This window comes from Trachinotus anak, unplaced genomic scaffold, assembly GCF_046630095.1.
Source record: "Trachinotus anak isolate AG129_WGS33_773 ecotype Australia unplaced genomic scaffold, CSIRO_AGI_Tana_v1 ptg000032l, whole genome shotgun sequence".
NCBI lineage: Eukaryota > Metazoa > Chordata > Actinopteri > Carangiformes > Carangidae > Trachinotus > Trachinotus anak.
Window position 1 is genome coordinate 4591190 of NW_027273883.1, and position 23811 is coordinate 4615000.

General features: G+C 41.4%; 2 protein-coding genes across 3 annotated transcripts in view; both read left to right on the plus strand.

Moving 5' to 3' along the window:
• The first annotated feature begins 258 nt into the window (after positions 1-258).
• LOC139613056 (ubiquitin-conjugating enzyme E2 E1-like) lies at positions 259-11212 on the plus strand. Of its 2 annotated transcripts, none has more exons than XM_071469367.1 (6): positions 259-399; positions 3183-3366; positions 3989-4039; positions 7761-7893; positions 9951-10098; positions 10949-11212. In XM_071469367.1, exons 2-6 carry the CDS (start codon positions 3212-3214, stop codon positions 11044-11046), a joined length of 585 nt encoding a protein of 194 aa, XP_071325468.1. In that variant the 5' UTR covers positions 259-399; positions 3183-3211; the 3' UTR covers positions 11047-11212. The 2 variants fall into 2 exon arrangements, with proteins under 2 accessions (XP_071325468.1, XP_071325467.1); XM_071469366.1 differs by lacking the exon at positions 259-399 and adding an exon at positions 406-566.
• A 7900-nt stretch (positions 11213-19112) lies between these two features.
• nr1d2a (nuclear receptor subfamily 1, group D, member 2a) overlaps positions 19113-23811 on the plus strand; it is a 6236-nt gene continuing 1537 nt past the window's right edge. The window contains exons 1-6 of the mRNA XM_071469488.1: positions 19113-19433; positions 21889-22125; positions 22236-22324; positions 22442-22586; positions 22769-23487; positions 23602-23787. Coding sequence (XP_071325589.1) covers positions 19403-19433; positions 21889-22125; positions 22236-22324; positions 22442-22586; positions 22769-23487; positions 23602-23787 — 1407 coding nt within the window. The 5' untranslated portion in view covers positions 19113-19402. The remainder of the gene's footprint in view (positions 19434-21888; positions 22126-22235; positions 22325-22441; positions 22587-22768; positions 23488-23601; positions 23788-23811) is intronic.

Below are 23811 nucleotides of genomic sequence, written 5' to 3' on the forward strand. Positions count from 1 at the left end.
TTGTACTGCTTTTTTTGGGCACTAAAACCTAGAGTCATTCATTTATTATATTTTAGTTTTTACATATACTTTTACTGTGCTTCTAGGATTAAATAAAATAAATGTTCCATAAACTCAAAGTTCACAAGTTGGACCTTCTGTTGCAATCACATGTGCTGTCAAATTGTGACTGGAGCAGATATATAAAACATAAAAGCTAATATAAAAAAAAAAAAAAAAGAACGGTATTTTGGTGATTTGCTGTGTATTAAACGCACATGTTGTAGGGCTGTGCTGTTTCCAGAGTAGGACCGGTGCTGTTCAGCCCACTGCAGCCGCGGTAGGCTACTTCCGTTCCGCAGAGGGCGACAGGCACCAGCCAGCCGAGACTGTGGCGGAGGTCCAGACACAATAGACTGGGTAAGTTTTAACAGCGAGCAAAATGTGCGATTTCAAGCCGATATTTCACCGTGTAGTCAAAGTACACGAATGGGTCCGCTGCCCGTGGGTGTTTTCAGGCGGGGTCCACGGTCGGTTCGTCGGTACACACACGCCGAAAAGACGAGAAAACAAACAAGACGGCGGCGGTGAGTCGGTCGCACGGAAAACGGGCTCCGGCTATGTAATGGAGCGGAGAGGTTCCTAGCTAGTGTCTTAGCGTTAAATGTTGGGTTGTCGCGTTTCGCCTTGAGATAAATCTTCTGTGTGCTCGGATTTCATCCACGCAGCCACGCTGTTGTGTGGAATAACCGAGACAACCCACGTCGTAATTTCTATCACGGTTTCACCCGGTTATCTGCTCACTTGAAAGGGATGCTTATCAAGCAGGTTTGCCCCCCCACCACCACCACCACCACCACCCACCCCCAATGCTGCACCAAGCAGTAGCCTGAGCCGTGAAGTCGTTGGGCCTGAGTGTTGGAGTTGAGGGGGGGGGGGGGGGGCAAGGCTTAGCAGGCAGCACAACCTGTGAGTACTGATGTCTCACCGCCACGATGAACTAAATAAATGTAAATTTATTAGCATTTAATAAAAAACATAGCAGCCTTAGCTTGAGTTGTGAAATGGTTAACTGTGCACCTAGCTAGCTCGTCGGCTAACGGCAGTTCGTCCACCGTCACGGAAACGTAAGCTAACGTTAAAACAGCTTTGTTAGCGCCCCCTCCCACACATACAGTTGAACAGATGAGTGTGAATGTAGTTTACCGGGAAAAAAAAACAGCTAAATTGTGACTTTATATACATAGTTCTGTTATTGACACAGTGATAATAACAACAGCAATGATAACCGCTTCCCCTTCATTCAGATGTTTAAGGTAAACAAGAGTCTGTTTTCACGAGCAGACTGTAAATACCTGGTGAAGTTAAACTCCGGACTGAGTTTAATATGTGTTTAATATGACACAGGACAATTAAATTCCTGTTTGCCGACCAAAAGTGAAAACAAACAGGGATGATAAGGCCAAGCGTTATTTAACAAGTGCTTCATTTTTTGGCATTTACATAACACTTTTGTCACTCTTCCCCGGATGAATTCCTAATAATGTCATTCATTAATCATTAAATGCATGGTTACAAGTATGAATTGATGATATCCTATTTATTTAAGGCCCATATGAATTTTACAACATCAGCTGCCTGGAACAATGATATTGCAGATCTTTAACAGAATATATTGCAGTTATAAATATTAGTAAATCCTGGATGCTTTCATGCAGTCAATCACCAAACTTCAGCTGAAAAGAGGCTGGTTTCTACAGGACAATGATCAAAAGCGAACATCAAAAATTGACCATAAATACTTAAACGTAAACTGAAGCTTTCAGTCAGCACAAGTCAGTCAATCAGCTCCTTGATGTAGAGCAAGCTCTTTGAGCTCCCTTTTGCATTTGACAATTATGACAACTGCACTGTGTAATCTGACGAGACCCAGAGTACAGCCAAAGTGTGTGTGTGTGTGTGTGTGTGTGTGTGTGTGTGTGTGTGTGTGTGTGTGTGTGTGTGTGTGTGTGTGTGTGTGTGTGTCCACTGGGTCCATGAGCCACATGTGACCGTGGTTCTTTTCTCAGCTTTGCTATGTCTAAGCGCCGCTGTGGCTGTATGACGGTTCGATCCTGATTAAAAACAGCTGCAGGCGTGTATGAACTGGGTGATGCATCCTTTAAAGGCTGCGTGTGCTCCTGTGGACGGCAGTCAGTTTCTGGTGGATGATCACCTCTTGGCACAAAACCGAGTCTCATGCTGCAGGGCCATCTCATGTCTCTGTTTGAAGCCTGAAAGTCACTTGTGAGAGTATATACAGGAAATGGTTGTAATTGTCTACAGTTTTCAGTCATGCACTGCGGAGCTAACGTTCATATGTAAAAAAAGAGAGACATCCACACAGGAGGAGAGGAAAAGGGAGTAGTGTGGTGGCAGAAAACTCAATTCAGCTGTTGCTGCACACAGACTATATATTTTTATGATCACGGCATTGTCTTATAAAATGAACCAAAATATGGGTTAATAGCAGCAGCCGTGCCATCATATCAGCTATATTGACATTTAAAATATGTGATGACAGAGACAGTTACCCCACCCTAACCTGCATTCCACCACCAGAGGAGACTGGACGGAAATCATTGCCAATGACAGTTTGAAGACATAGATGATTACCTAATCCTGGTGTGAAGCAAGACAGCCAAAAAAAAATCTCAGCACTTAAAATGATCTGTAGAAAGAGTAGGTCAAAATTCCTACATTGAAAATAGAAAGACATTAGCTGCTGCAAAAAGTGTGTGCAAGCTGTGGTATCTGCCAAAGAGGCGGTTACTTGGTGCGGACAAGGTGCCCAAATTCTGTGCATGCCACAATTGATAATCTTTTTCTATTTTTAAATTCAAGAAATAAAAGGTAACATTGTGTTAACATTTGATTTACACCTTTTCACTTCAAAAATCAGCAAAAGTGTAATTAGCCCAGGGGTGCCCAATCTGTTCATAATGTATGAGCTACTGTGGCAGGTCACCAGTGGTTTCTTATGAAAATATGAAAGTGATTTTTTTCTAAATAGCAAAAGTTGCTTGTCAGTTAAAAAAACATATCAGCTGTTTTGGCCACTTTGCTTCTGCCTTGGTTATAAATTAAAGTGAAAACTGCTGCACCTCTTGCACCTGTGGTTTTAAGTAGATAACTTATTTAGTTATGTTGTATTTATTTTGCAGGGTCCGGCTCTTCTTCAATCCAAACCGGTATGTCGGATGAGGATTCACGTGCCAGCACCAGCTCTTCCTCTTCGCCGCCTTCCTCCAGCCAAACAAGACAAAGGGACACACCTTGCAAGAAGAAACGGGAGAGCAAAGCCAGCATGAGCAAGACCTCCAAGCTGCTTTCCACCAGCGCCAAAAGGTAAAAATTAAAATGTATAGTGATTAGTAATAAAGGAGTAAAGGCAGATGTGACGCCACAGTGAGATACTTCCATTTCAGCTGGAAATCAGAGGCCTGAGTGGTCAGTGGTGCATTTCAGAAGAGCAAGCTGTGTTCTCCAGCGTTTCCTCTTTGCATCATCGTTCAGCAGTCATATCAGAAAAAATTTGGGTACAGATGAGAAACACATGATAATTTCTTCTTCAAGCAGCTACAATAGACCATAATCTACACAGTCACAAGATATGCAGTGTTTATAGTAAGTGACACAAAGCTTCCCTTTTTCTCTACTGGAAAAAAAACAGAACATTTCTCATACACTCATACTCATTATAACTTACTTTCACAATCATTCTTCGCTGTTTGCACAATAGCAGAAAATACAGTAATCACTGATGGAGTAAGTAATCCACATTGTAAATCATGTTTCATAATAATGTCCAGAAGAACAGAGATGGATTTGAAGTGATAGAAACAGTTTCCTTATTTTCTTTCTCTCATGGGTGAAGGGCATCTTCTGACGTTATTGTGATAATCATGTGTTTTCCCTGGGGAATGATGTGATTCTTCAGAGACTGATTTTGATTCTTTCTTATGTGCAGGATTCAGAAAGAGCTGGCTGACATCACACTGGACCCTCCGCCAAACTGCAGGTGAGTTTCGCCCTTTGCTTAAAGTCTATTAGTTTTCTGTTCAGTGGTGTAGCCATTAGGAATACACTGATCCCACTATTTTTGTATGGATACCATTTGTTGTGATCTCAGCCTCATCTGATACCTACTTTTCCTACTGACTGTGATCATGCCTGATCTGTTTAGTGAGGGCGGTATCAATCTGTGCATCACTTCTACCCACATACTGGAAGTGCATGTCACACATAGTTGGTGTAAGATGGTGGCTTGATATAGAACTAAAAGTAGACATTTCAAGAAAAGGGTGGGGTTAGGTTTTCATTTACATTTACCCATTTGGCAGACGCTTTTATCCAAAGCGACTTATAAGTGAGACCTGAGAGGATTAATCAGTCAGTGGATTGGCAGAAAATGAACCAGGAACTTCCCTGATAATCAAATAATCATATTTTCAAGTACAAATGCAAACACTTGATGGTTCCAGCTTGACTAATGAGAGTATTTTCTTCTTTACTTTGTCTTATGTGATAATAAAGTAGATATTTTGGGGTTTTTGACAAAACAAATAATCTGTTATTTGGGATTCTGGGAAATTGTGATGGGAAATTTTCACTATTTTCTGAAATTCTATAGACAAAATCGATTTTTTTAGAAACCTAATCTGCAGATGAATTGATAGTGAACATAAGCATTAGCTGCAGCCCTAAACTCATGGTGTTTCACATTAAGACTTAATACTTAAGTATGTCTGGCTCTTCTGCAGCTGCACTATACTGTTATAGTTAGAAAGACTATCCTTAAAACTGGATGGTCTGGGCTCACGCTCCCATTGCAGCAGGCCTCCTCCCTCCTGCAGTGCCCTGAGGCAAAACACTGAAGCCCTCGGTGCTCCAGGCTGCTGTTCTGCAGCTGAGCGTGACCTCTGACCTCCCAGAGAAAGGAGTGAAGAAAAAAGAGGCGTCTCTCCCATCATGGCTTAGTAGATCAAACAAGAAACCTCAGGCCACAGACCATCTACAGAAATGAACACTGTCTGGACATTTGCTGCTAAATGAAAGAAAAGGTGGCATTTATTCACAGTCACAGCCTTAAAACCACAGTGCTTCTACTTTGAAGTTTGTGTCGTCACTGCTGCTGCTTTTCTTTAGACTTTTCTCCTGTATAAGAACAGCAACTTCTCAGGCTGATTCTGGGTGGGAAAACTAGCACCAGACAAAAACTGTGAAATTTTGTTTCCTTCTCTCTACCTGCCGCGCCACAGGCAACCAGCCTAAATTTGAAAGGTGATCTGTTTAATAATAAAAAAAAAAAAAAATCAAGCTGTTAGTTTACTGCAGGGAAACACCTGCCATGAACAAATGTTTTAGTTTAACACATAGCACAAAGGTTTTGAAAAGTGTGTTTCGGTTTATCATTTCAGTCGTTGTAAATTGGAAGATTGCAGCAATCTATTATTATTGTTAAGTGTTTTTTTTTTTACTATTTTTTCTGTTGGTTTTCATTCAACATTTCCATTGCTCAGAAGCAGCACAAAATTTCTAACTTTCGTATAATATCTTCTGAGTATCTTTAAGTTTTCTGTTTATTGATAGCTTTGAGACAGGAAACAGCAAGCCCTGTTAAGATCTTAGTCAATTTCCTTTTGACATTTATGTTTTTTGTTAAACTAATGTCTTAAATGGTGGATTAAGGTTGGATGACTGCAGCTGAAAGTTAGTGTAACTGAAAATTCATGGTGGACAACCTAATTACAACACTGAAGTGTGACAGCTTAAAATACACCCTGCCTCAGCACATGATGGCTTTAAGGCCGTGATTAATTGTGTACCTCATATTATATTGTAATGCATCAAATGTAATTACTTTATTGTTCAGAATGTGAAAATATGCTCAAACATAACTTCATTCATAAAGAGGAATGTAGCATGTCTTTATTTTTATACTAAAGGAAGTGAAGTCATGAATTCTACGTTTTCTTTCAGACTTTTCTCCACTTTATCCAAAGAAAATCTGTTTCAGACAATAGGGTGTGGTGCAGTTTTTTTATTTATTGGATGAAACTAGAGTTGCATCTAATGATTCTTTTCATTTTTCATCAATCTGCTGATTATTTTCTCAATTAATCATTTAGAAAACAATATCATTATATATTATATCATTATAAAAAATATCACTGTTTCCCAGAGCCCAAAGTGATGTCTTCAGATGTCTCGTTTTGGACCAACAGTCCAGAACCCAAAGATATAAATTTTACAGTGATCTGAATAGACAGTTAATGTTTTCTTGATGATTTAAATAATTACTCATCCCAGCTCCATATGAAATTAATCCATCTCATTAAACAAAATACTTCCTGTCTCTGAGAGACTGTTGAGTTTTTGTATTGTAATTAGCTCTGCAACTCCCATCCTGCCAACTCTTTAAGTTAAAACATTACAGTCAGATTTTAAAACAAAAAGTCTCCATCTTGAATGTTTCATAGTGAAGTCACGACTGGTGTCCACCTGCACTGAGATCATGCAGCACACTGTTTTTGATTTATCAAAGGAGCTTTAGTCATAGCTGTAATGGATGTACATCAGACAACATTTATCCTATTTGATACCCAAATGAGCTGATCCTGTATCAGTCTTGTGACCCTTCATCAGAAATGCAGATAAAGTGAAAGTTTTCCTCTGTCACATTCCCAGTCTCGTCTTTTAACTCCCAGTTAATTAGCCCAAACCAGCCCAAAATCTCTGGATCGATTTTTCAGTGTCAAAGTTGGTTCTGAAACTCTGCCAAACGTCCGTGTTAACGTTGATCAAAACCGCACAGAAGAGCACAACATCTGCCCCCACCCGCCCCCAGGAGTTTTGGATCAATACTGTTACGTCTTGTACTCGTGGACCCCCAAGGGGGTTCAACACCACATTCTGCATGTGAGACGGATAAAGGCTGGGCTGCTCTGAGGAAAAATCAATGCAGATTACAGATCATGACACATAGACACATCACTGGGGATTTGCTTTGAAGTGAAGCATCTTCTGAACGATGCACAAGGGAAAAGGAACTTTCACCACTTCACTTTTAAAGAGAAAATATACTGAAATTGTTGTGACTGCTACTGCCACTCTGCAGAAATGTATCAGTGTTAATGTGTTTTACATCCACATTGGAATTATTAGTTAAAGACATGGGGAATTTGACTGTTACAGGTGCTTTTAGCTTTTCCCTTTTGTGGAAATGTGTCATGCAGCATCTACTCCTGCTGAATGAAGTGTTTATTTTGGTGGAATTTCCCATAAGTGACACGAAGATCAGATCTTGAATGAAAGTCGCATCTATAGTCAGTTTTCATTTAGAAAGAAGAGAAAGAAAGTACAACACCCACGTACTCCAGTTGTGTTTATTTGAAGGAACGGCAGCAACACTTAATCTACACTGATGTATTGTCACACTTCCTCAGTGTGTGGGTGTCCTTTTTTCCTCTGTCTTTTCTGCTTTTTTTTTTGCTTGTGCATTTTTTTGTTTGTAGATGAGATTTTCTTTGTGTAAGTTTTCCCTTGTGTTGTTTTTCTTCCTCAGAATCACTGAGGAGACAGTGCGTCGGTCTGTAGTATTTTTAAGGAAAATAACAAGGAAATGATGATTTGTAGGTGGTGGATTCAGAGAACTGATTCCCTGTATGGATGTGATGTTGTGCTGTCTTTTTTCCAAGCAACTGTGCAGCTGTAAGAGAATGTGATGTTTCTGTCTGCAGTGCTGGCCCAAAAGGAGACAACATCTATGAGTGGAGGTCGACCATCCTGGGACCACCGGGCTCTGTGTATGAGGGAGGCGTCTTCTTCCTGGACATCGCCTTTACGCCTGACTACCCCTTCAAACCCCCCAAGGTACTGGTATTTGTAGAACCATGTCTTTTTAGTTCACCCCACACAAAGAAAACAGCCCTGTGTTAAAACAATGCAAGGAGCTGTGTTTGTCCAGTGACAGAATCATGATTTTAAATCAGACACCAAAACGCCGCACAGTGGTTTATAATACCATAAGATATAAAACCATGCAGACATTCTGCAAAGGATACAAACTAATGTGTCCTCACTTGGCTCTAAAACAACAACCAGACGAGTGGATTAAAGAACGCTTTACAGTTGCATTTAGTAGATTTACATAGTAATGCAAGAGGTAAGTATTCAGAAGAAAATGTAACTTTATTCTGCAGAAATCTTTATTATTATTATTATTACACTGTATATGAAACCTTTTTTGTTTTGTTTTGTTTTTTTACATGGGGCTTTGAAAAATGTTACTTTAAAGACACGTCTTATTTTTTATTTTTATTTTTTTTAATTATTATATTGTCAACAAACAACAACAATATCACACTCGGCCCTAATAAGAAAACCCATTAACCCAGTAAATTCTTTTTCTTCTCGTTTATTGCAGGGCATGTGCAGGTCTTTAAGATTCTTTAAAAGCACTGAATTCAGTTCCCTGAAGAAAACAGAAAGACCTTTCAGGGTATAGAGAGGCTTAAAAATTTATTGACAAAGGTATTGAGTATTTTCTTCTTGCCTGCTGGACACAGTAACATTAGTTCTATGGTATTCAATTCTATGTGGTATTAAAAGGTCTGCAGAAACCCTGTAATTGATGTCCTGGGCCTTCATAATAAGAAATCTCTAATCTTGTTTGTTTTTCAGCCGATTACTGCTTTGTCTGTAAACTGTAGTTAGACATTCAGTGGACTGTACTTCCCACAGTCTACACAAATGACTAGATGGATAGAAGTTCATTTGTTTGTACCCACAGGATTATTCGGACCAATCAAGCAACAAATATGGTCATTTTGGTGGCAATGAAAACTCTGATGTTAAAGACACTGTAGTTTGTTTTATATAGGCTCATTTCCAGTGGGATCAAACAATGGTTTTAATGAAAATGGAGATATTAGTCTGAACAACAATAAACGCAAAAAAATCAGGAGGATGTAAAAACAACATGAAAGAATAACACAAAGAAAGGAAGCGTAACACAATATTTTTGTATTGGGGAATTTGTTCTGCTGGTTGTTTTGCACTAAAGCAAACTCTGTAGACCTTATATATTTCTCAGCTGTCTAACAGCCAGAATACATATTTGGTCTTGTGTGTATGTGAATGGAAAGTTTGGTTTACAGTGAAAACCTCAGCAGGAAATGGCCTTGTGAAGGTAGAGAAAAAAAGAGGAAATTTAAAAAATAAGTGTACAGGCCACTCTTCTGAAAAGTATCTGCAGCTTTGATGCTTCATGCAGACTTACAAATTAAAAAAATACCTAACTTCAGCTGAGGTTTTCCACAGCTCACTTTTTCACAAATAACTTAGTTTTTAGTGTTGCTTCAGTGCATTTACTGTAAGTACAGCAATGCTTTCACTTCTGGACAATGTACTGATGAATTAATGAGAAGTGTTGCTGGTTCTTAGTAATTGTTTTTTTCTGTGAAACCACAAATCACAACACTTGACCGATATCAAGATGGGATTTCCTAGCAGTTTGAAGTTCCTCTTTTCTGCCACCAGAGGGCTTTTGTGTCCTGCAGAGTAAACATACTGTACTGTATTGTAGGTTGCAAGATCAGTGTTCCTGCATGACTGAACCACAGTCCAGTCTTGACTCAGACTGTCTTGACTCAACACAAACTATTAATTTAATGTTTATATTATTATCCCCTCTTTAGTTTGTACTGTATTTAAACTTAATATTATTATTATTATTATTATTATAATTATGTTTCAGAGACCAAATCATTAATTGAATAATCATGAAAATAATCAGCAGATTAATAGATGTAAATAATGGAAAGTTGCAGCTCCACTTTTTGTTTGGGTTTAATCTGAGATTAACATTAACAGTATTAAGAAACACTACTCCGTCCTGACCCTGAACTGCATTGTTTTTGTGTCTGCAGGTAACATTTCGTACGAGGATCTATCACTGCAACATCAACAGTCAGGGGGTGATCTGCCTGGACATCCTGAAGGACAACTGGAGCCCCGCCCTCACCATCTCCAAGGTGCTGCTGTCTATCTGCTCCCTGCTCACAGACTGTAACCCAGGTAAGTCAAGAACACATAGACCGGTGTGTTAGTGAAGCCTGGATAAAGAAGTTAAACTAAACTTACTTTCACAGTCACTGAAGTGCTGCATCAACGTTGTGTTGAGTGACAGCTCAGTAGTTAACTGTTCCAGGTGTGATATTTCTGTTACCAGTCAGATTTTAGGGGGACAGGAGAAGTGTTCAGGCTGAGGTGCAGTCTCAGATGTGACTTCAATCCCCTTTCTCATTATATGACACCTGAACAGCATTTGCAGGGTATTACTAAAGAACAGGGATCTGAAACTCCTGCCTCTTAAATGCTGGTAAGTCCTGTCGGCTCTGACACCTTGGCAGGAAACCCAGCGTCATCTGGACATCTTATTCTAGTTTATTAGTGTATTCGTAAGAGTGAAAACCGCCAGGGAGTTTTTCCATTTTACCAGCCACTTGGGGCCACAGGCAGAAGTTAGTTCCTCACTTCACTCACTTCATTTGCTCTGACATCAGAGCACTGCTGTGATAAAAGATTGTGTCAGGACTCAACTGTCTGATTCCGCTCAAGAATGTTTATATTACTCTGCAGTGTTTAAAACATCAATTAAAGGCATTCTTCAAACACTGATTTTGAAGCGGGTAAATTGTGGTAGTGGAATCAGTAGTAAAATCTTAAAATATTTTAAAACAAGACAAAATCTTTACCTATGCACCTAAAATCATTTCTTAGCGCTGTCAATGAGAATTTCATACAAGGTGAAGGTGAAAATGCAAATTCACGAGGCACATTTATAAGCCCTTAAGGGTCTGTGTTCTCTCTTTTTCTACATGCAAACTTAACCTGAAACCGTTTTATTTTTGTTTTTTCCGTTCAGCTGATCCCCTGGTGGGAAGCATTGCCACCCAGTACACGACTAACAGAGCGGAACATGACCGAACAGCCAAACAGTGGACAAAGCGATACGCCACATAAACCCACAGAGGACGGCAGAGGGAGGAGGGGTGGGGGAGGAGGGGTGGTTTGTGTTGGGGGGGTTATTTCTATCTCAGATTTTTAGTACTTTATTGTCTGGTATATTTTTTGCTTCCTGATTAAGTTATCTCCTCAAAAATGGTAATAAAGGAACAATGGAAAGGAAGTCTTGCCTGCCTCCTTTTTTCTTTGTTGTTTTTTTTGTACATTGTTAATTGAAGGGTGGATTCAGGCCTGCTGGAAGAATTGCCAGTAATCACTAATGATAATACTGAGAACACTTGAAAACCACATTTCCAAATGATAAGTAGAACTTAATGAGGACTGTAATATGATGTTGACCACTAAATAATTGCGAGTACATTTGGGACCCTGTTTGGTGATAGTTATCATGTATTTAGCATTTCCACACAGTATATAAAGATTTAATATATAGTTTGAAACACACTGTAATGTAATTGTAAGTACTCGCATGTGTTTTTAAATGTTTGCCAACTATTACTCCTTTATTAACAGATAATGAAACAGCAGTTGTAATAAAATATCCTCATAGAAGTTATAAAATACTATACATTATACTGTACATGTTTTGAACACTCACATCCTCACATCTGCTTATAACCAAATTTTGTTATAAACCATTTATTCAGTGTTTAAGTTTTTGTTTTGTTAAGTTTGTCTCAACATTTTGTTTTGTAACATTTTCCTTATTTCATATTCTGGCTACATCTACAGTACCACATGTCTGCGATGTGTAAGTGGTTCAAACACTTTCTTAAGCCTCATGTAAACAGTGAGAGTTAGGTTGGGAGAGAGAGTTCAAACTAATGGAAAACATCAGACAAAACTCTTCACACAGTGTTACTATTTTTTCCACATCGGTTTTTAGTCACTATAAGCCGTCACCTGTGGGGGCACAGCTGTCTCACAAAGCAGGATTACTAATTTAGCTGAATACCTGGTAACCAGGTAACAACCAGCAACAGCTCTATACTTCCCTCCATGTTCCAGTTTCTACCATGGACCATATAACATCATAATCCTTCTTTGTGACCCCTTTCACACAGTATCAGTGAAGGGGTTGGATTTGCTGCAGAAATATAACGCCTGAAGGCATTTAATGTTAGAGTGACATTTCATCCAACCTTTCCCGCATCATGTAGGGCAGCTACAGCAAAAGAAAACCCAACTATTTTCTGAGTGTGTTGGTAAATTACTGCTCTTTCTTTCTGACTGCACTGGACTCTGGCCTTTGTTCTGTAGGGTAAGACCCACGTACATTTATAACCGTGTGTTGTCTGTAAGATATTGGTAATTATTCGTCTTTTTTTTTTCTGAAGATTTGATGCAGTTGATTTTGTACGTCTCAGACTAACCAGAAGCTGAACCGTCAGGAAATTGCTACAAAGGCAAAGTTGTCGATAATGCAGCACTGCAAAATAAAGATAAACCATCAAAGCCTTGAGAACAGATACATATCTACTCCTAACCTCATTCAGCCGGAGAAGTTGCAATAACATTTATGACTATCGCAGAGCAGATACACCAACTCGTATAACTCATTTCTCTTATTTTTTAAAGAAGGTAGATTTTGATATTTAAAACAACTGTAACATGTAACATAAGTATAGACGGTTTAAGAGGAACCAACTGAGATGCAGCTGAAGTCCCAGACCACCTGGTTATATACAGTATGAGAGGTGCTATATAGAAAGCTCTGTGGTGTGAAAATGAAGTGTTAGGCCAAATGTTGCTCAGTCAGTCTTCACTAAATGAGCAGTATTCATGCAGTCTGACTGGATCCTCTGCTTTATAGTTTATCTCTCAAACTACGGTGATAAATCTCCGTAAATGGAGGCTTGAGAATAAGCCTGGTGATATTCTGTATTTTTCTTACTGTCAACGAACCCAAGGAAAAAACATACCGAAGCCTGATGCAGCTTATCTTTCTGCACCGTAGAGCTCCATTACAAAAACTAATAACACATCAATGAGTCACACAGTACCACTTCATTACGATGTCTGTAGTTTATTTTGGTTCACTCCACACACGCCATCCTGCTGCTTTAAATACCCACTGGGACACAGAATCTGTGGCTGAAAATAGTCCCCAACAAACACACGCCTTACCCCTCTTCGAGTAACATTTGCCAGAAACTACAGTGCCCAGCTGTTTAAGGACACGACCAAAGAATTTTGAAAATTTAAATTACATATTTGTGATGTGTTTTTAAAGATTTATATCTTCAGCAGGAATGAATTGGCTTTGGACTAGGTGCTGTAGTCAGGGTACTGAAAAGAGACAGACAGCCTTATCCTTCAAAATCCTTTATCAAGGCCAAGGGTGCATCATCAAAACATTTTGCAGCAATAAAAACATAAACAGCTGTCACACACAGCTAAATATATATGTAAGCCAATCCCTGTTTAATTGCACACAGGAAGTTCATTTAAGTCAAGTAACATCTGTTAAACATTCACCAACACAAATAAGGAAGCGTGTAATATTTACCATCAGGCTGGTGTTATGCACTGACTTGAAGTATAAACTCTCTGGAACTGTGTTTCAGTCTTCAGCTCTGAAAATACTTCTATGGCTGACGTGGTCTTGATGATCTTATGTCCTGCCAAGAGTGAACCATTCCACTGAGGCTTGAACTCTGGCCACACAGCTGAAACTGGGAAATAAATACACTCTCACTTTGTACAACTGCTAGTAGTACACAAAGTTTTTTAACACTGACGAAAGGATTGGCTCTCTCTGTTCTCCATCTTTTTTTATAAGCGGGCTTCTTAAAAAAAGAACCCAGTATATTTTTTTCACAGAAAAAGAAAGCAGCCAAACTTAATAGTTCACTATTCCACAGCCGGTGTTGTGCACATGCAAGAACAAATCCCAAACTTGACAAAGCAAATTCCTTGGATCAGTAAGTATAAGTGTTAATCATTTACATTTAAATCACTCATTCACATTTTGGTTCAGCCTGTGAGATTTACAATGCCCGGGAGGTTAGAGAGATTTATGATACAATAAATGATAACTGTCACTTTATTACAAGTAATTAAAATGAGGTTGCACATGGGAACAGCATGTGCCAGGGGTGTTTCTGCATAGCGTAAACAAAGCTGTGTGTGGCGCAGGCTTCTTCCTTGCCACCCTGCAATACAAGGCCAGCTTAGTGTAAAGCTTGTGGGATTGCTGTCACATGCACAGACCAACTAGTCCCAGCCTTAAAGACTTGTAACTCCTTCAAAGTTGCCCTTGGCCTCTTAGTAGCTGCTGTGATCAATATCATCCCGGCTCTGACGTCCAGTTTGGACAGACAGTCCGATCTAGGTGGGGTGTTGGTGGTGCCATGTGCTTTACACTCCTTAATGATGCTCTCAACGGTGCCCAGAGGGATAGTAAAGCCCTTTCTAGCCTTCTCCTGCATTGTGCCTTTCTACAACATTATCCCACTATGCTGAATCACTGCTAGAGATATAGATCTTCAATAAACAGCTGGTTTTATTCTGAAGTAATCAAAACCAGTTGATGACAGATTGGGCAGTTAGCCTGGTGATTGATCTAGACGTTGATTGTTTCAACCTGAGCAAGTTTATAATAAGGACCTGATCACTTAAACCAGGAATTTCACTAATTCATTTTTAATACATTGCACACAAATTATTTTTCACTTATTATAATGTGTACACCCACTTTCTGTAGACACTATATGTCAGGCACATAGTGTTCCAACCACCTACGATGTGAGCTACTAATTATACTAAAAATAGGGCACTAAGAGTAGTAATCAGTTGTTTTGATAGTACTCTTGATTGTAACACTGTGGTTTCGTAAGTGATCCGATATTTGGAGGGTCAAGAGTTGTCTGTCAGATGACAGCGATAGCTTTGATCAAAAAGTAAACAGACGCCTAGCCAAAGTACAACTGATGTTTTTTTCAGAACATAATTAAAATCACAGTGAAAAAATAATGCATTTTTCAAATACCAATCAAATGCTTAGCCAATCCATCACATAACAGTAGTCTGTCAGAGTCTATCAACATGGTGGCACCTCTGTGGGCCTTCAACTCAAGTATTGAAAAAATTTAACTTGTGACCTCATGATTCAGCTCTCATATAGCTCCCTGCAGCTCATACTGGTCTGTGTTTGCAAAGCTACATCCAGATTTGGGTGATTCAGTCAAATCTGAAGGAATGATCGAACCACCCACATAGTCCATAAAGATGCACTAGCTGCAAAATGGCTTTATGTGTTTAAACTGGTTATATGTAATCTTGATGTCTTTAAACACTTTCATTGCAATTTGGCCTAGTTTTTAGCCTCAACACCTGTAGGTCTTTTGATCAGCAAATCATGAAATATTTGATCAGTAGGGGATTTTCGGGGACTTCCATGAGGCTTGAGGAAATGACTGTAAAATTTCACTTCACTCCGTAGAAGATGAGTTTACGAAGAAGGCTGTTTTTGTGCAGATGATTGTCAGAATCTTCAATGTAAGTCCTATGATTCCGTGTAGGTGTCATCTATTGTCAGTGAGAGACATTCAAAGGAACTGTGGGCTGGGATGTTCCTCAGCGCTTAAATGTAAAAGAGGCCTACGCAATGATTGCTAAATACTCCTTCCTGTTGAAGTTATCAGGAAATGCAAACTGTACAATTCCAAGTATCCAATATAAATAAGATATAAGCCATCACCAGCATTGTATATTAACCTGAAACTGAAATGCATTTTTTGTACAAACGCAGATGACAAACTGGTTGTGCTTTTCCGACTCATCTGTCTTTTATTATTTGAATTTTGTTGGTTGTTTAACATATTATTTATATATTATTACATATTATTGGCACAGAAAACATTTCACAAAAAGCTGATATAAGCTGAAGTGAGTATGGCTGCATCCTTAAGCTGACACAAATCTCTGTGAATCCAGACATGCTGCTTTGTTCAGACTTTTTGTGTCAAGGGAGGTATTGGCCTTTGTGGTATTACACTAGACTGCATAGTATTGTAATGTGTTAATGTCTGGTTTCCCTGTAGGAAGACAAACCTTTGAGTAAATAATACTAACCAGTAAAAATTATATGAATTGATCTTTATTTTGGTCTGTGGGTTAAAATAAATAAAAACTGAAAACAGAAAGTACTTATATGGCGACAAAATAGTGCTATAATATCATAAAGGAAATAAACAAAAGGGACTTTTTATCAGGCCTACCCTTTTTTAGCAATTCATATATTTGCATAACTAACGTATTTATAGTAATCATATCATTTACACATGTATCAATTCTTATAGTACTGCATATATATGCATGTGTATATGTATACAGACATTTACAAAACATACTCCTACTGTATGCATGTACAAATACACATATACATACAGGACTGTCTCAGAAAATTAGAATATTGTGATAAAGTTCTTTATTTTCTGTAATGCAATTAAAAAAACAAAAATGTCATACATTCTGGATTCATTACAAATCAACTGAAATATTGCAAGCCTTTTATTATTTTAATATTGCTGATTATGGCATACAGCTTAAGAAAACTCAAATATCCTATCTCAAAATATTAGAATATCATGAAAAAGTATACTAGTAGGGTATTCAACTAATCACTTGAATCGTCTAATTAACTCGGAACACCTGCAAGGGTTTCCTGAGCCTTGAAAAACACTCAGCTTGGTTCAGTAAACTAAATCACAAGTATGGGGAAGACTGCTGATCTGACTGCTGTCCAGAGGACCATCATTGACACCCTCCATCAGGAGGGTAAGACACAAAAAGAAATTTCTCAAAGAGCAAGCTGTTCACAGAGTGCAGTTTCAAAGCACATCCACAAAAAGTCTGTTGGAAGGGGGAAATGTGGCAGGAAACGCTGCACAACCAAGAGAGATGACCGCAGCCTTAACAGCATTGTGAAGAAGAGTCGCTTCCAGAATTTGGGGGAGCTTCAAAGACAGTGGACTGAAGCTGGAGTCCAGGTATCAAAAGCCACTGTTCACAGACGTGTCCGGGAAATGGGCTACAATAGCCGTATTCCCATGGTCAAGCCACTTCTGAACTCAAGACAACGGAAGAAGCGTCTGACTTGGGCTAGGGAAAAGAAGCACTGGACAGTTGCAGAGTGGTCCAAAGTCCTCTTTTCAGACGAAAGCAAGTTTTGTATGTCATTTGGAAGTCAAGGCGCTAGAGTCTGGAGAAAGGCTGGAGAGGAGCAAAATCCAAGTTGCTTGAAATCCAGTGTGAAGTTCCCACAGTCAGCGATGGTTTGGGGAGCCATGTCAGCTGCTGGTGTTGGTCCACTGTGTTTCATCAAGTCCAGAGTAAATGCAGCTGTGTACCAAGAGATTTTAGAGCACTACATGCTTCCGTCTGCTGAAAAGCTCTATGGAGATGATGATTTCATTTTCCAGCATGATCTGGCACCTGCCCACAGTGCCAAAACCACCAGTAGATGGTGTACTGACCATGGCATTACTGTCCTCGATTGGCCTGCCAATTCCCCTGACCTGAACCCCATAGAGAATTTGTGGGGTATTGTGAAGAAGGAGCAGAAAGACACCAGACCCAACAATGCAAATGAGCTAAAGGCCGCTATTGAAGCATCCTGGGCATCCCTAACACCTCAGCAATGCCACAGGCTGATTGCCTCCATGCCACGCCGCATTGATGCAGTAATCCGTGCAAAAGGATTCCCAACCAAGTACTGAGTGCATTAATGGACATTTTCAAATGTTTGATTTTGTTTTGCTGTTATAAATCTTTTTTTTTTTACTTGGTCTGAGGAAATATTCTAATTTTTTGAGATAGGATATTTGAGTTTTCTTAAGCTGTATGCCATAATCAGCAATATTAAAATAATAAAAGGCTTGCAATATTTCAGTTGATTTGTAATGAATCCAGAATGTATGACATTTTTGTTTTTTTAATTGCATTACAGAAAATAAAGAACTTTATCACAATATTCTAATTTTCTGAGACAGTCCTGTACTTATTATTTGTACGAATAGATTATGACAGAATAACACAAAGTGTGATGGGATATCAAATTGTTATTTTATATTTGATTGTTGCCTTATTTCTTAATGCACATTTTGGAATTGTATTACACACCTTTCAAATCATGAACTGTCATTTTTACATTTGGTTATTTAATTATTTTAAAACAAATGAATGAATGAATTTGTCAATGTCAAAAAAAGTGAACATTAGCAAAACAGACTGGATTGGATTGGATTAGACTGTACAGGTGTACCTTATAAAGTGGCCACTGAATGTTATTACTGATGATGGAATACCATTAAGCACTGGTTATGCTGGATGACCCCTGTCAGTGTATATTATGATGGTCTACTGGATTTACTATTCCTGATGAATTAAGGAGCCTTTTAATGTTGCAGCTGGATGACCAGTGCAGGTTAACTAATCTATTTTATAGATATTTTAATTCATAACAATGTATAATTTTATAAGCTGATGATACAAGTCACTTCACTGTAAGAGGTGGAATTGATATAATGTTTTTTATCTTAGGGTTTTGATTTGAATTTGCTGAAATGTTTGAAGCAGTTTGAGAAGTCCTCCACAAGAGAAGGTTATTATTGTTGTTATTGAAGTACGGCTGTGGAATAAATGCACATTTCCCTCAGGAGCAGTGGAGTACTATGCAGTAGCATTACATGGAAAATACTTTGGAGCACAGGTACGCAGGGGGGCCTGTTGCAGCTTGCATCGGACTGCCGGGGGGGGGGGGGGCGCTGCAGACTGGAACCTGCAGGACCCGACCGTCCACCGGCAGCACGCCTCTGCACGGGGCCCGGCTGCACGGAGCCGTCCGGGCTTCTCCCTTCACGTTGTGCCGTGCAACGTGACCGCCGTGCTACCGTTCCGCTGTTACGTCGACGGGCCGCTCGGCTCCGCCTCCCCGCCGTCCTGAAAGTGTGTCACTGGGTTAAAGTAGCTCTCGCAGGCCGGGCGGAGAGGCGTGGCCGCTGCGGGTCACATGGGCGAGCCCACTACTGAGAACATTCAGTTCTCCTGACGAACCGCAGTCACACACAACAAGAGGGGGGAGTTCCTCCGCTTCGGCTGTGCACGGACTCAAGCTCGTCTCTCTCGGACAGTAAACGCTGGTTGAGTCGATCTCTCGTGAGTCACCGACTTGGACCCGAGGCTTATTTCTAGAAGTCGCTTCCTGATATGCGCTTCAGAACCATTTTTCAACTCGTTTCGCTTGCACACGGTCGAGTTTAGTCTCCCCCCCCCCCCCCCCTCTCCGTGGTTTCAAGCGGCAGAAGTCGTGGTCGACAGTCGAGTTTAGTGAAATATCTGCTGGTCGGAGATGCCTGAGGACGTCGGGACAGCCAAGCCTGGTAAGAGGACAGTGTTTCTGTTGTGATGTCTGCATGAAACAGAGGGGTGCCAGGCTGCTCGTGTGTGTGTGCCATGCACTGTGCAGACTGTTTGTTTGTAAGGTTGAGGGAAACGGTCTGTCCTGTGTGGATGCCCCCCCCTTAGTACTGATTCAGACATTTACTGTTAGATGATACCTTTTTGTCTTAGTGGTAATGAAGAGGCTGCTGAAGTCATCGGGGCACAGAGTTAAGAAAATGCCATAAAAATGTATTTGTGACTCGATTACACAAAAAAGAGTTGTATTATTATTTTAGAAATGAATGAACGCAGATGAATGTGTTTGGATTATTATCTGACTGCGCTGTAGCATCACACTCACACACGAGTCACCAGGAAAACAATGTATACATTTAAAAAAGATAATAATAATAATAATAATAATAATATTTGTGTGGACTCGCCGTGTGGCTACAGTGTATTTAAAACAAACCCCGCGGATGTAGCCGTGTCACCGTGCAGCGGGGGGGTCAGGAGGGGGTTAGGGGGGGCCGGAGCGGCGCTGCGGCTCCGCTACATTTACACTTGACACAACAACAGTGTTCCACTTCCCCGCTCACATGGACAGCGTGGCCTCGCCATGTGCCCGTGTGTGTACACGCTCCGCGGAACACGCCTCTGATTGGCCGAGGGGCGTTCCATTTCGAACGCACGCTTGGCGGGGACTCGTCTCCCATTGGCCGGAGCGCACCCCGTGACGCGGCACGTTGCATAATCCGCTCCCCCCGCGGCGCGAGGCCGGACCGCAGGGTACACGTGAGGCGAGAGAGGGGCGCGAGCTAGTGGGTGACCTAGTTTCTGCGCGTCTCCTCCTCGCGCTTCGCTTTCACAGAAATACATGACAGGTCCACGTGTGGGTGGGCCCTGGAAGGGAAGCGTCGTGATTGGTCGAGGTTAGATAATCATCATCATCATCATCATCATCTGCTCTGGCCCTTTAAGAGTTAATGAAGGAAGAAAACACACACTAAAGCTTTTACACAAAACAAAGATGCGTTTTCTGCGTCAACGTTATTTATTTATTTATTTTTGTTTATTTATTTTTGGCCTGGAATTCAGCCTCAGCTCACTGGCTTTAACTCTGTTTCACTCGGGGGAGTCACTGGAGCAGTTCATCAAACGTGTAATGTCACTTAAGCAACATTCATTAAGAGGGCAGCGACAGTCGAGGTTATTTTCAGCTTCATTCTCAGTGAATCGATCAACAAAAGGTCAGAAAATAGTGAGAAATGCTCTGTCCCAGTTTCCCAGAGTCCAAGGTGACATTTTTAAACATCTCGTTTTGTTTGACCCTCGTTCACTTTACTGTGAGAAACAGAGACGGACAGAAAAGCCTCACACTGGAGAAGCTGCAACCAGATAACATCTGTGCTTTTGACTTGAAGGATCAAAATAGTTTCAGATGATTTTTCTGTTGTTCAGCTGAGTGTTTATCTGTTTATTAAAGCCTGAAATGTTATTCAGTAACGATTTCTACTCCGAAAGCTAATCGAAGGTGTTCTTTGCTTTTATCACTTGGGTTATCCCAAAGTTTTTCAAAAAGATCTTTCACACTTCCTCAGTTTCGTAACGTGGCCGCAGGCTCTCGACCTTCTGTCTGTGCATCCACTAAAACTTTCAATTCCAAATTCTTGTGACAGAGCGGTCACCAGATCTGTTTTCTGACCAAACGTGTCATTATGTAACCCGGTGCTGGATGTTTTCCCTTTCCTTTGTTTCTACGACTGTTATGTTACTCCAGTGTTTCGGTGACCCTGTCTGGTCGTCAAGTCAGCGGGGCACACTCCCATAGCATAGAGACCCAGGCATGTTATGTAACGGTGTTATCCAACCAATAAGCATCGGGGGTGATAAAGCAGGTCAATCACAGCAGTGAATAAACCAACCAGGAAACACTCGCACATGCTCGACTCGTATGCAGTCTGGGCGTGTCAGAGGTACCTGTACTCACTGTACTGCCATGAGTGTGTTTGTTTGGCACACAAAACAAGTTTTTTTTTTTTTTTTATTACCGCGGTTTACACTTTAACAATTCCTGTTATTGTCTCTGGCTCACATCGACTCTGACAAGCTTGACACGTAGTAGGGTTAAAAAAAAAAACACACACTTCATATCTTGATGTGGTTGTTGCTATGCCTGCGTGCTTTTCATTTCTTAGAAGCAGAGTCACATGAAAATAAGAACACATGTCCCGAGATTGTGTGTTCGCTTAAAGCAACAGGATGAGTGTAAATGTCTGTAATGTCCCATTATATGCAATTAATGACAAAGCCTAAGTACAGTGTCATTAGATGTAGCAACTACTAGGTATGTTTTTTCATTAAAAGATGCTTTGAAGAAAAGGAAAAAAACTCTTTTCCGCCTTGGAGTTAATTTACCCTCTATAACATGTCACCGTCTCTCCCTCTCCGCAGGAGGCGTGATTGCCTATATTTCCTCTGGCTCTGCCTCCAGCCCAGAGTCCTGCATGAGCGGCAGCCCCAGCAGTGGCTTCCTGTCGACATCACCTACTCTGTCCCGGCCCTCACTGCCCAGCAGGGCCGTGGGCATGGTGGTGGACATCGCTCCACCGGCCAAGAACGGGCACCCGCGCAGTCACGGCATGGAGAAGGCCGGGCGCTCCTCCACGTCTGCCAAGAGCAGCATCACCAGTAAGCACAGCATCAGGGTCTTGTCGTTACTGAATCACGTCGACATTGAGAAATATGTTGCATAGATGATCCGGTGCACATGAATCACCGCGTGTCTTTTGTTTCTGCAGAGATCAACGGTATGGTGCTGTTGTGCAAGGTGTGCGGAGATGTGGCCTCGGGCTTCCACTATGGCGTGCACGCTTGTGAGGGCTGCAAGGTGGGACAAGTTCCTGGAATGAAGTGTTGCTTTCCTGCAAGTTTGATTCATATCCTCGCACTGAGTACTCACGCACAAATGGCTAATGTTCCTCATGTGGGTCTTGTGGTTCCTCAGGGCTTCTTCAGGAGAAGCATCCAGCAGAATATCCAGTACAAGAAGTGTCTTAAGATGGAGAACTGCACCATCATGAGGATCAACAGGAACCGCTGCCAGCAGTGTCGGTTCAAGAAGTGTCTGGCTGTTGGCATGTCCAGAGATGGTGAGCATTTAGATTACTTTCAGCTAGTGGTTTGTTTAGTTTATTAACATACAGTTAAATCAGAAAGTACAGAACACCAGCTGACTGGAGCACTTCCTCTGAAGCATTTTCCTTTTTTGGTGCTAATTTTTAAGTATTGCTAATCTTACTATCTGATCTAATGGCTGTCATTTCACTCTTAGCTGTCCGATTTGGCCGCATCCCCAAGAGGGAAAAGCAGAGGATGTTGCTGGAGATGCAGAACGCCATGAACAACATGATGAGCAACAACAGCCAGCTGCACAGCATGCTGCACGGCCACCAGAGCCCCCCGCTGCCCATGGAGGCCCTGAGCAGCGATGCCAGCTCCTCGCCCTCCTCCTCTTCCTCCTCTGCTTCCGATTCCCCATCATGCTCCAACCCTTCTTCGCCGCAGTGCCCGCAGGACTCAGAGTCTGTGGTTTCCATGGACACCAACTCCAGCTCTGCCTCCTCCTGCGCATCAGACAGCGGCGAGGATGAGGCCGTCGTCATGACGAGCAGGCAGCACCAAGATGCCTTAGCGTTCAGCCAGCAGAGGTCACCGAGACAAGGCCAGGTCTCGCCCTCGCCGGTCGCAGTCGCCCTGGAGACGGGGTGTGACACCCGGATGGAGGAGCAGCAGGAGAGCTGGAACTGCTGGAACAACAGTGCAGTTGTGGGAGGTTTCCAGCACAGTCCTTACAGCAACAGCCAACACGTCACCAACGTTGCTTATAGAGAGGAGAGGGGAGTTTACCAGCAGCAGCCTCAGCAGCAGCTCAGCAGCGCCCCCAGCTGTGAACCATCAGAAGACAGCCAAAGACAGCATGGACTGAGCACACAAACTGCCTCAAGTGGTTACAGTGGACCATCCAGCTGTGTGAATAAAAGAGCACACCTGGTGAGTCATTTATCTTTTCCATTTGTGAAATTCCAGAGAGCCAGTGGAAGCTAAAAGCTAGAAAGGCATTCGATCCCCCTCCCTGATTAACCGTCTGTCTTCGTGTTTTTCCAGGTCTGTCCGATGAACACCTCGCCCTATGTGGACCCCCACAAGCCAAGCCAGGAGATCTGGGAGGAGTTCTCCATGAGCTTCACCCCTGCCGTGCGGGAGGTGGTCGAGTTCGCAAAGAGGATCCCGGGCTTCCGCGACCTCCCCGAGCACGACCAAGTCAGCCTCCTAAAAGCTGGAACTTTTGAGGTGAGCGGGCAAACAGGCAAACCT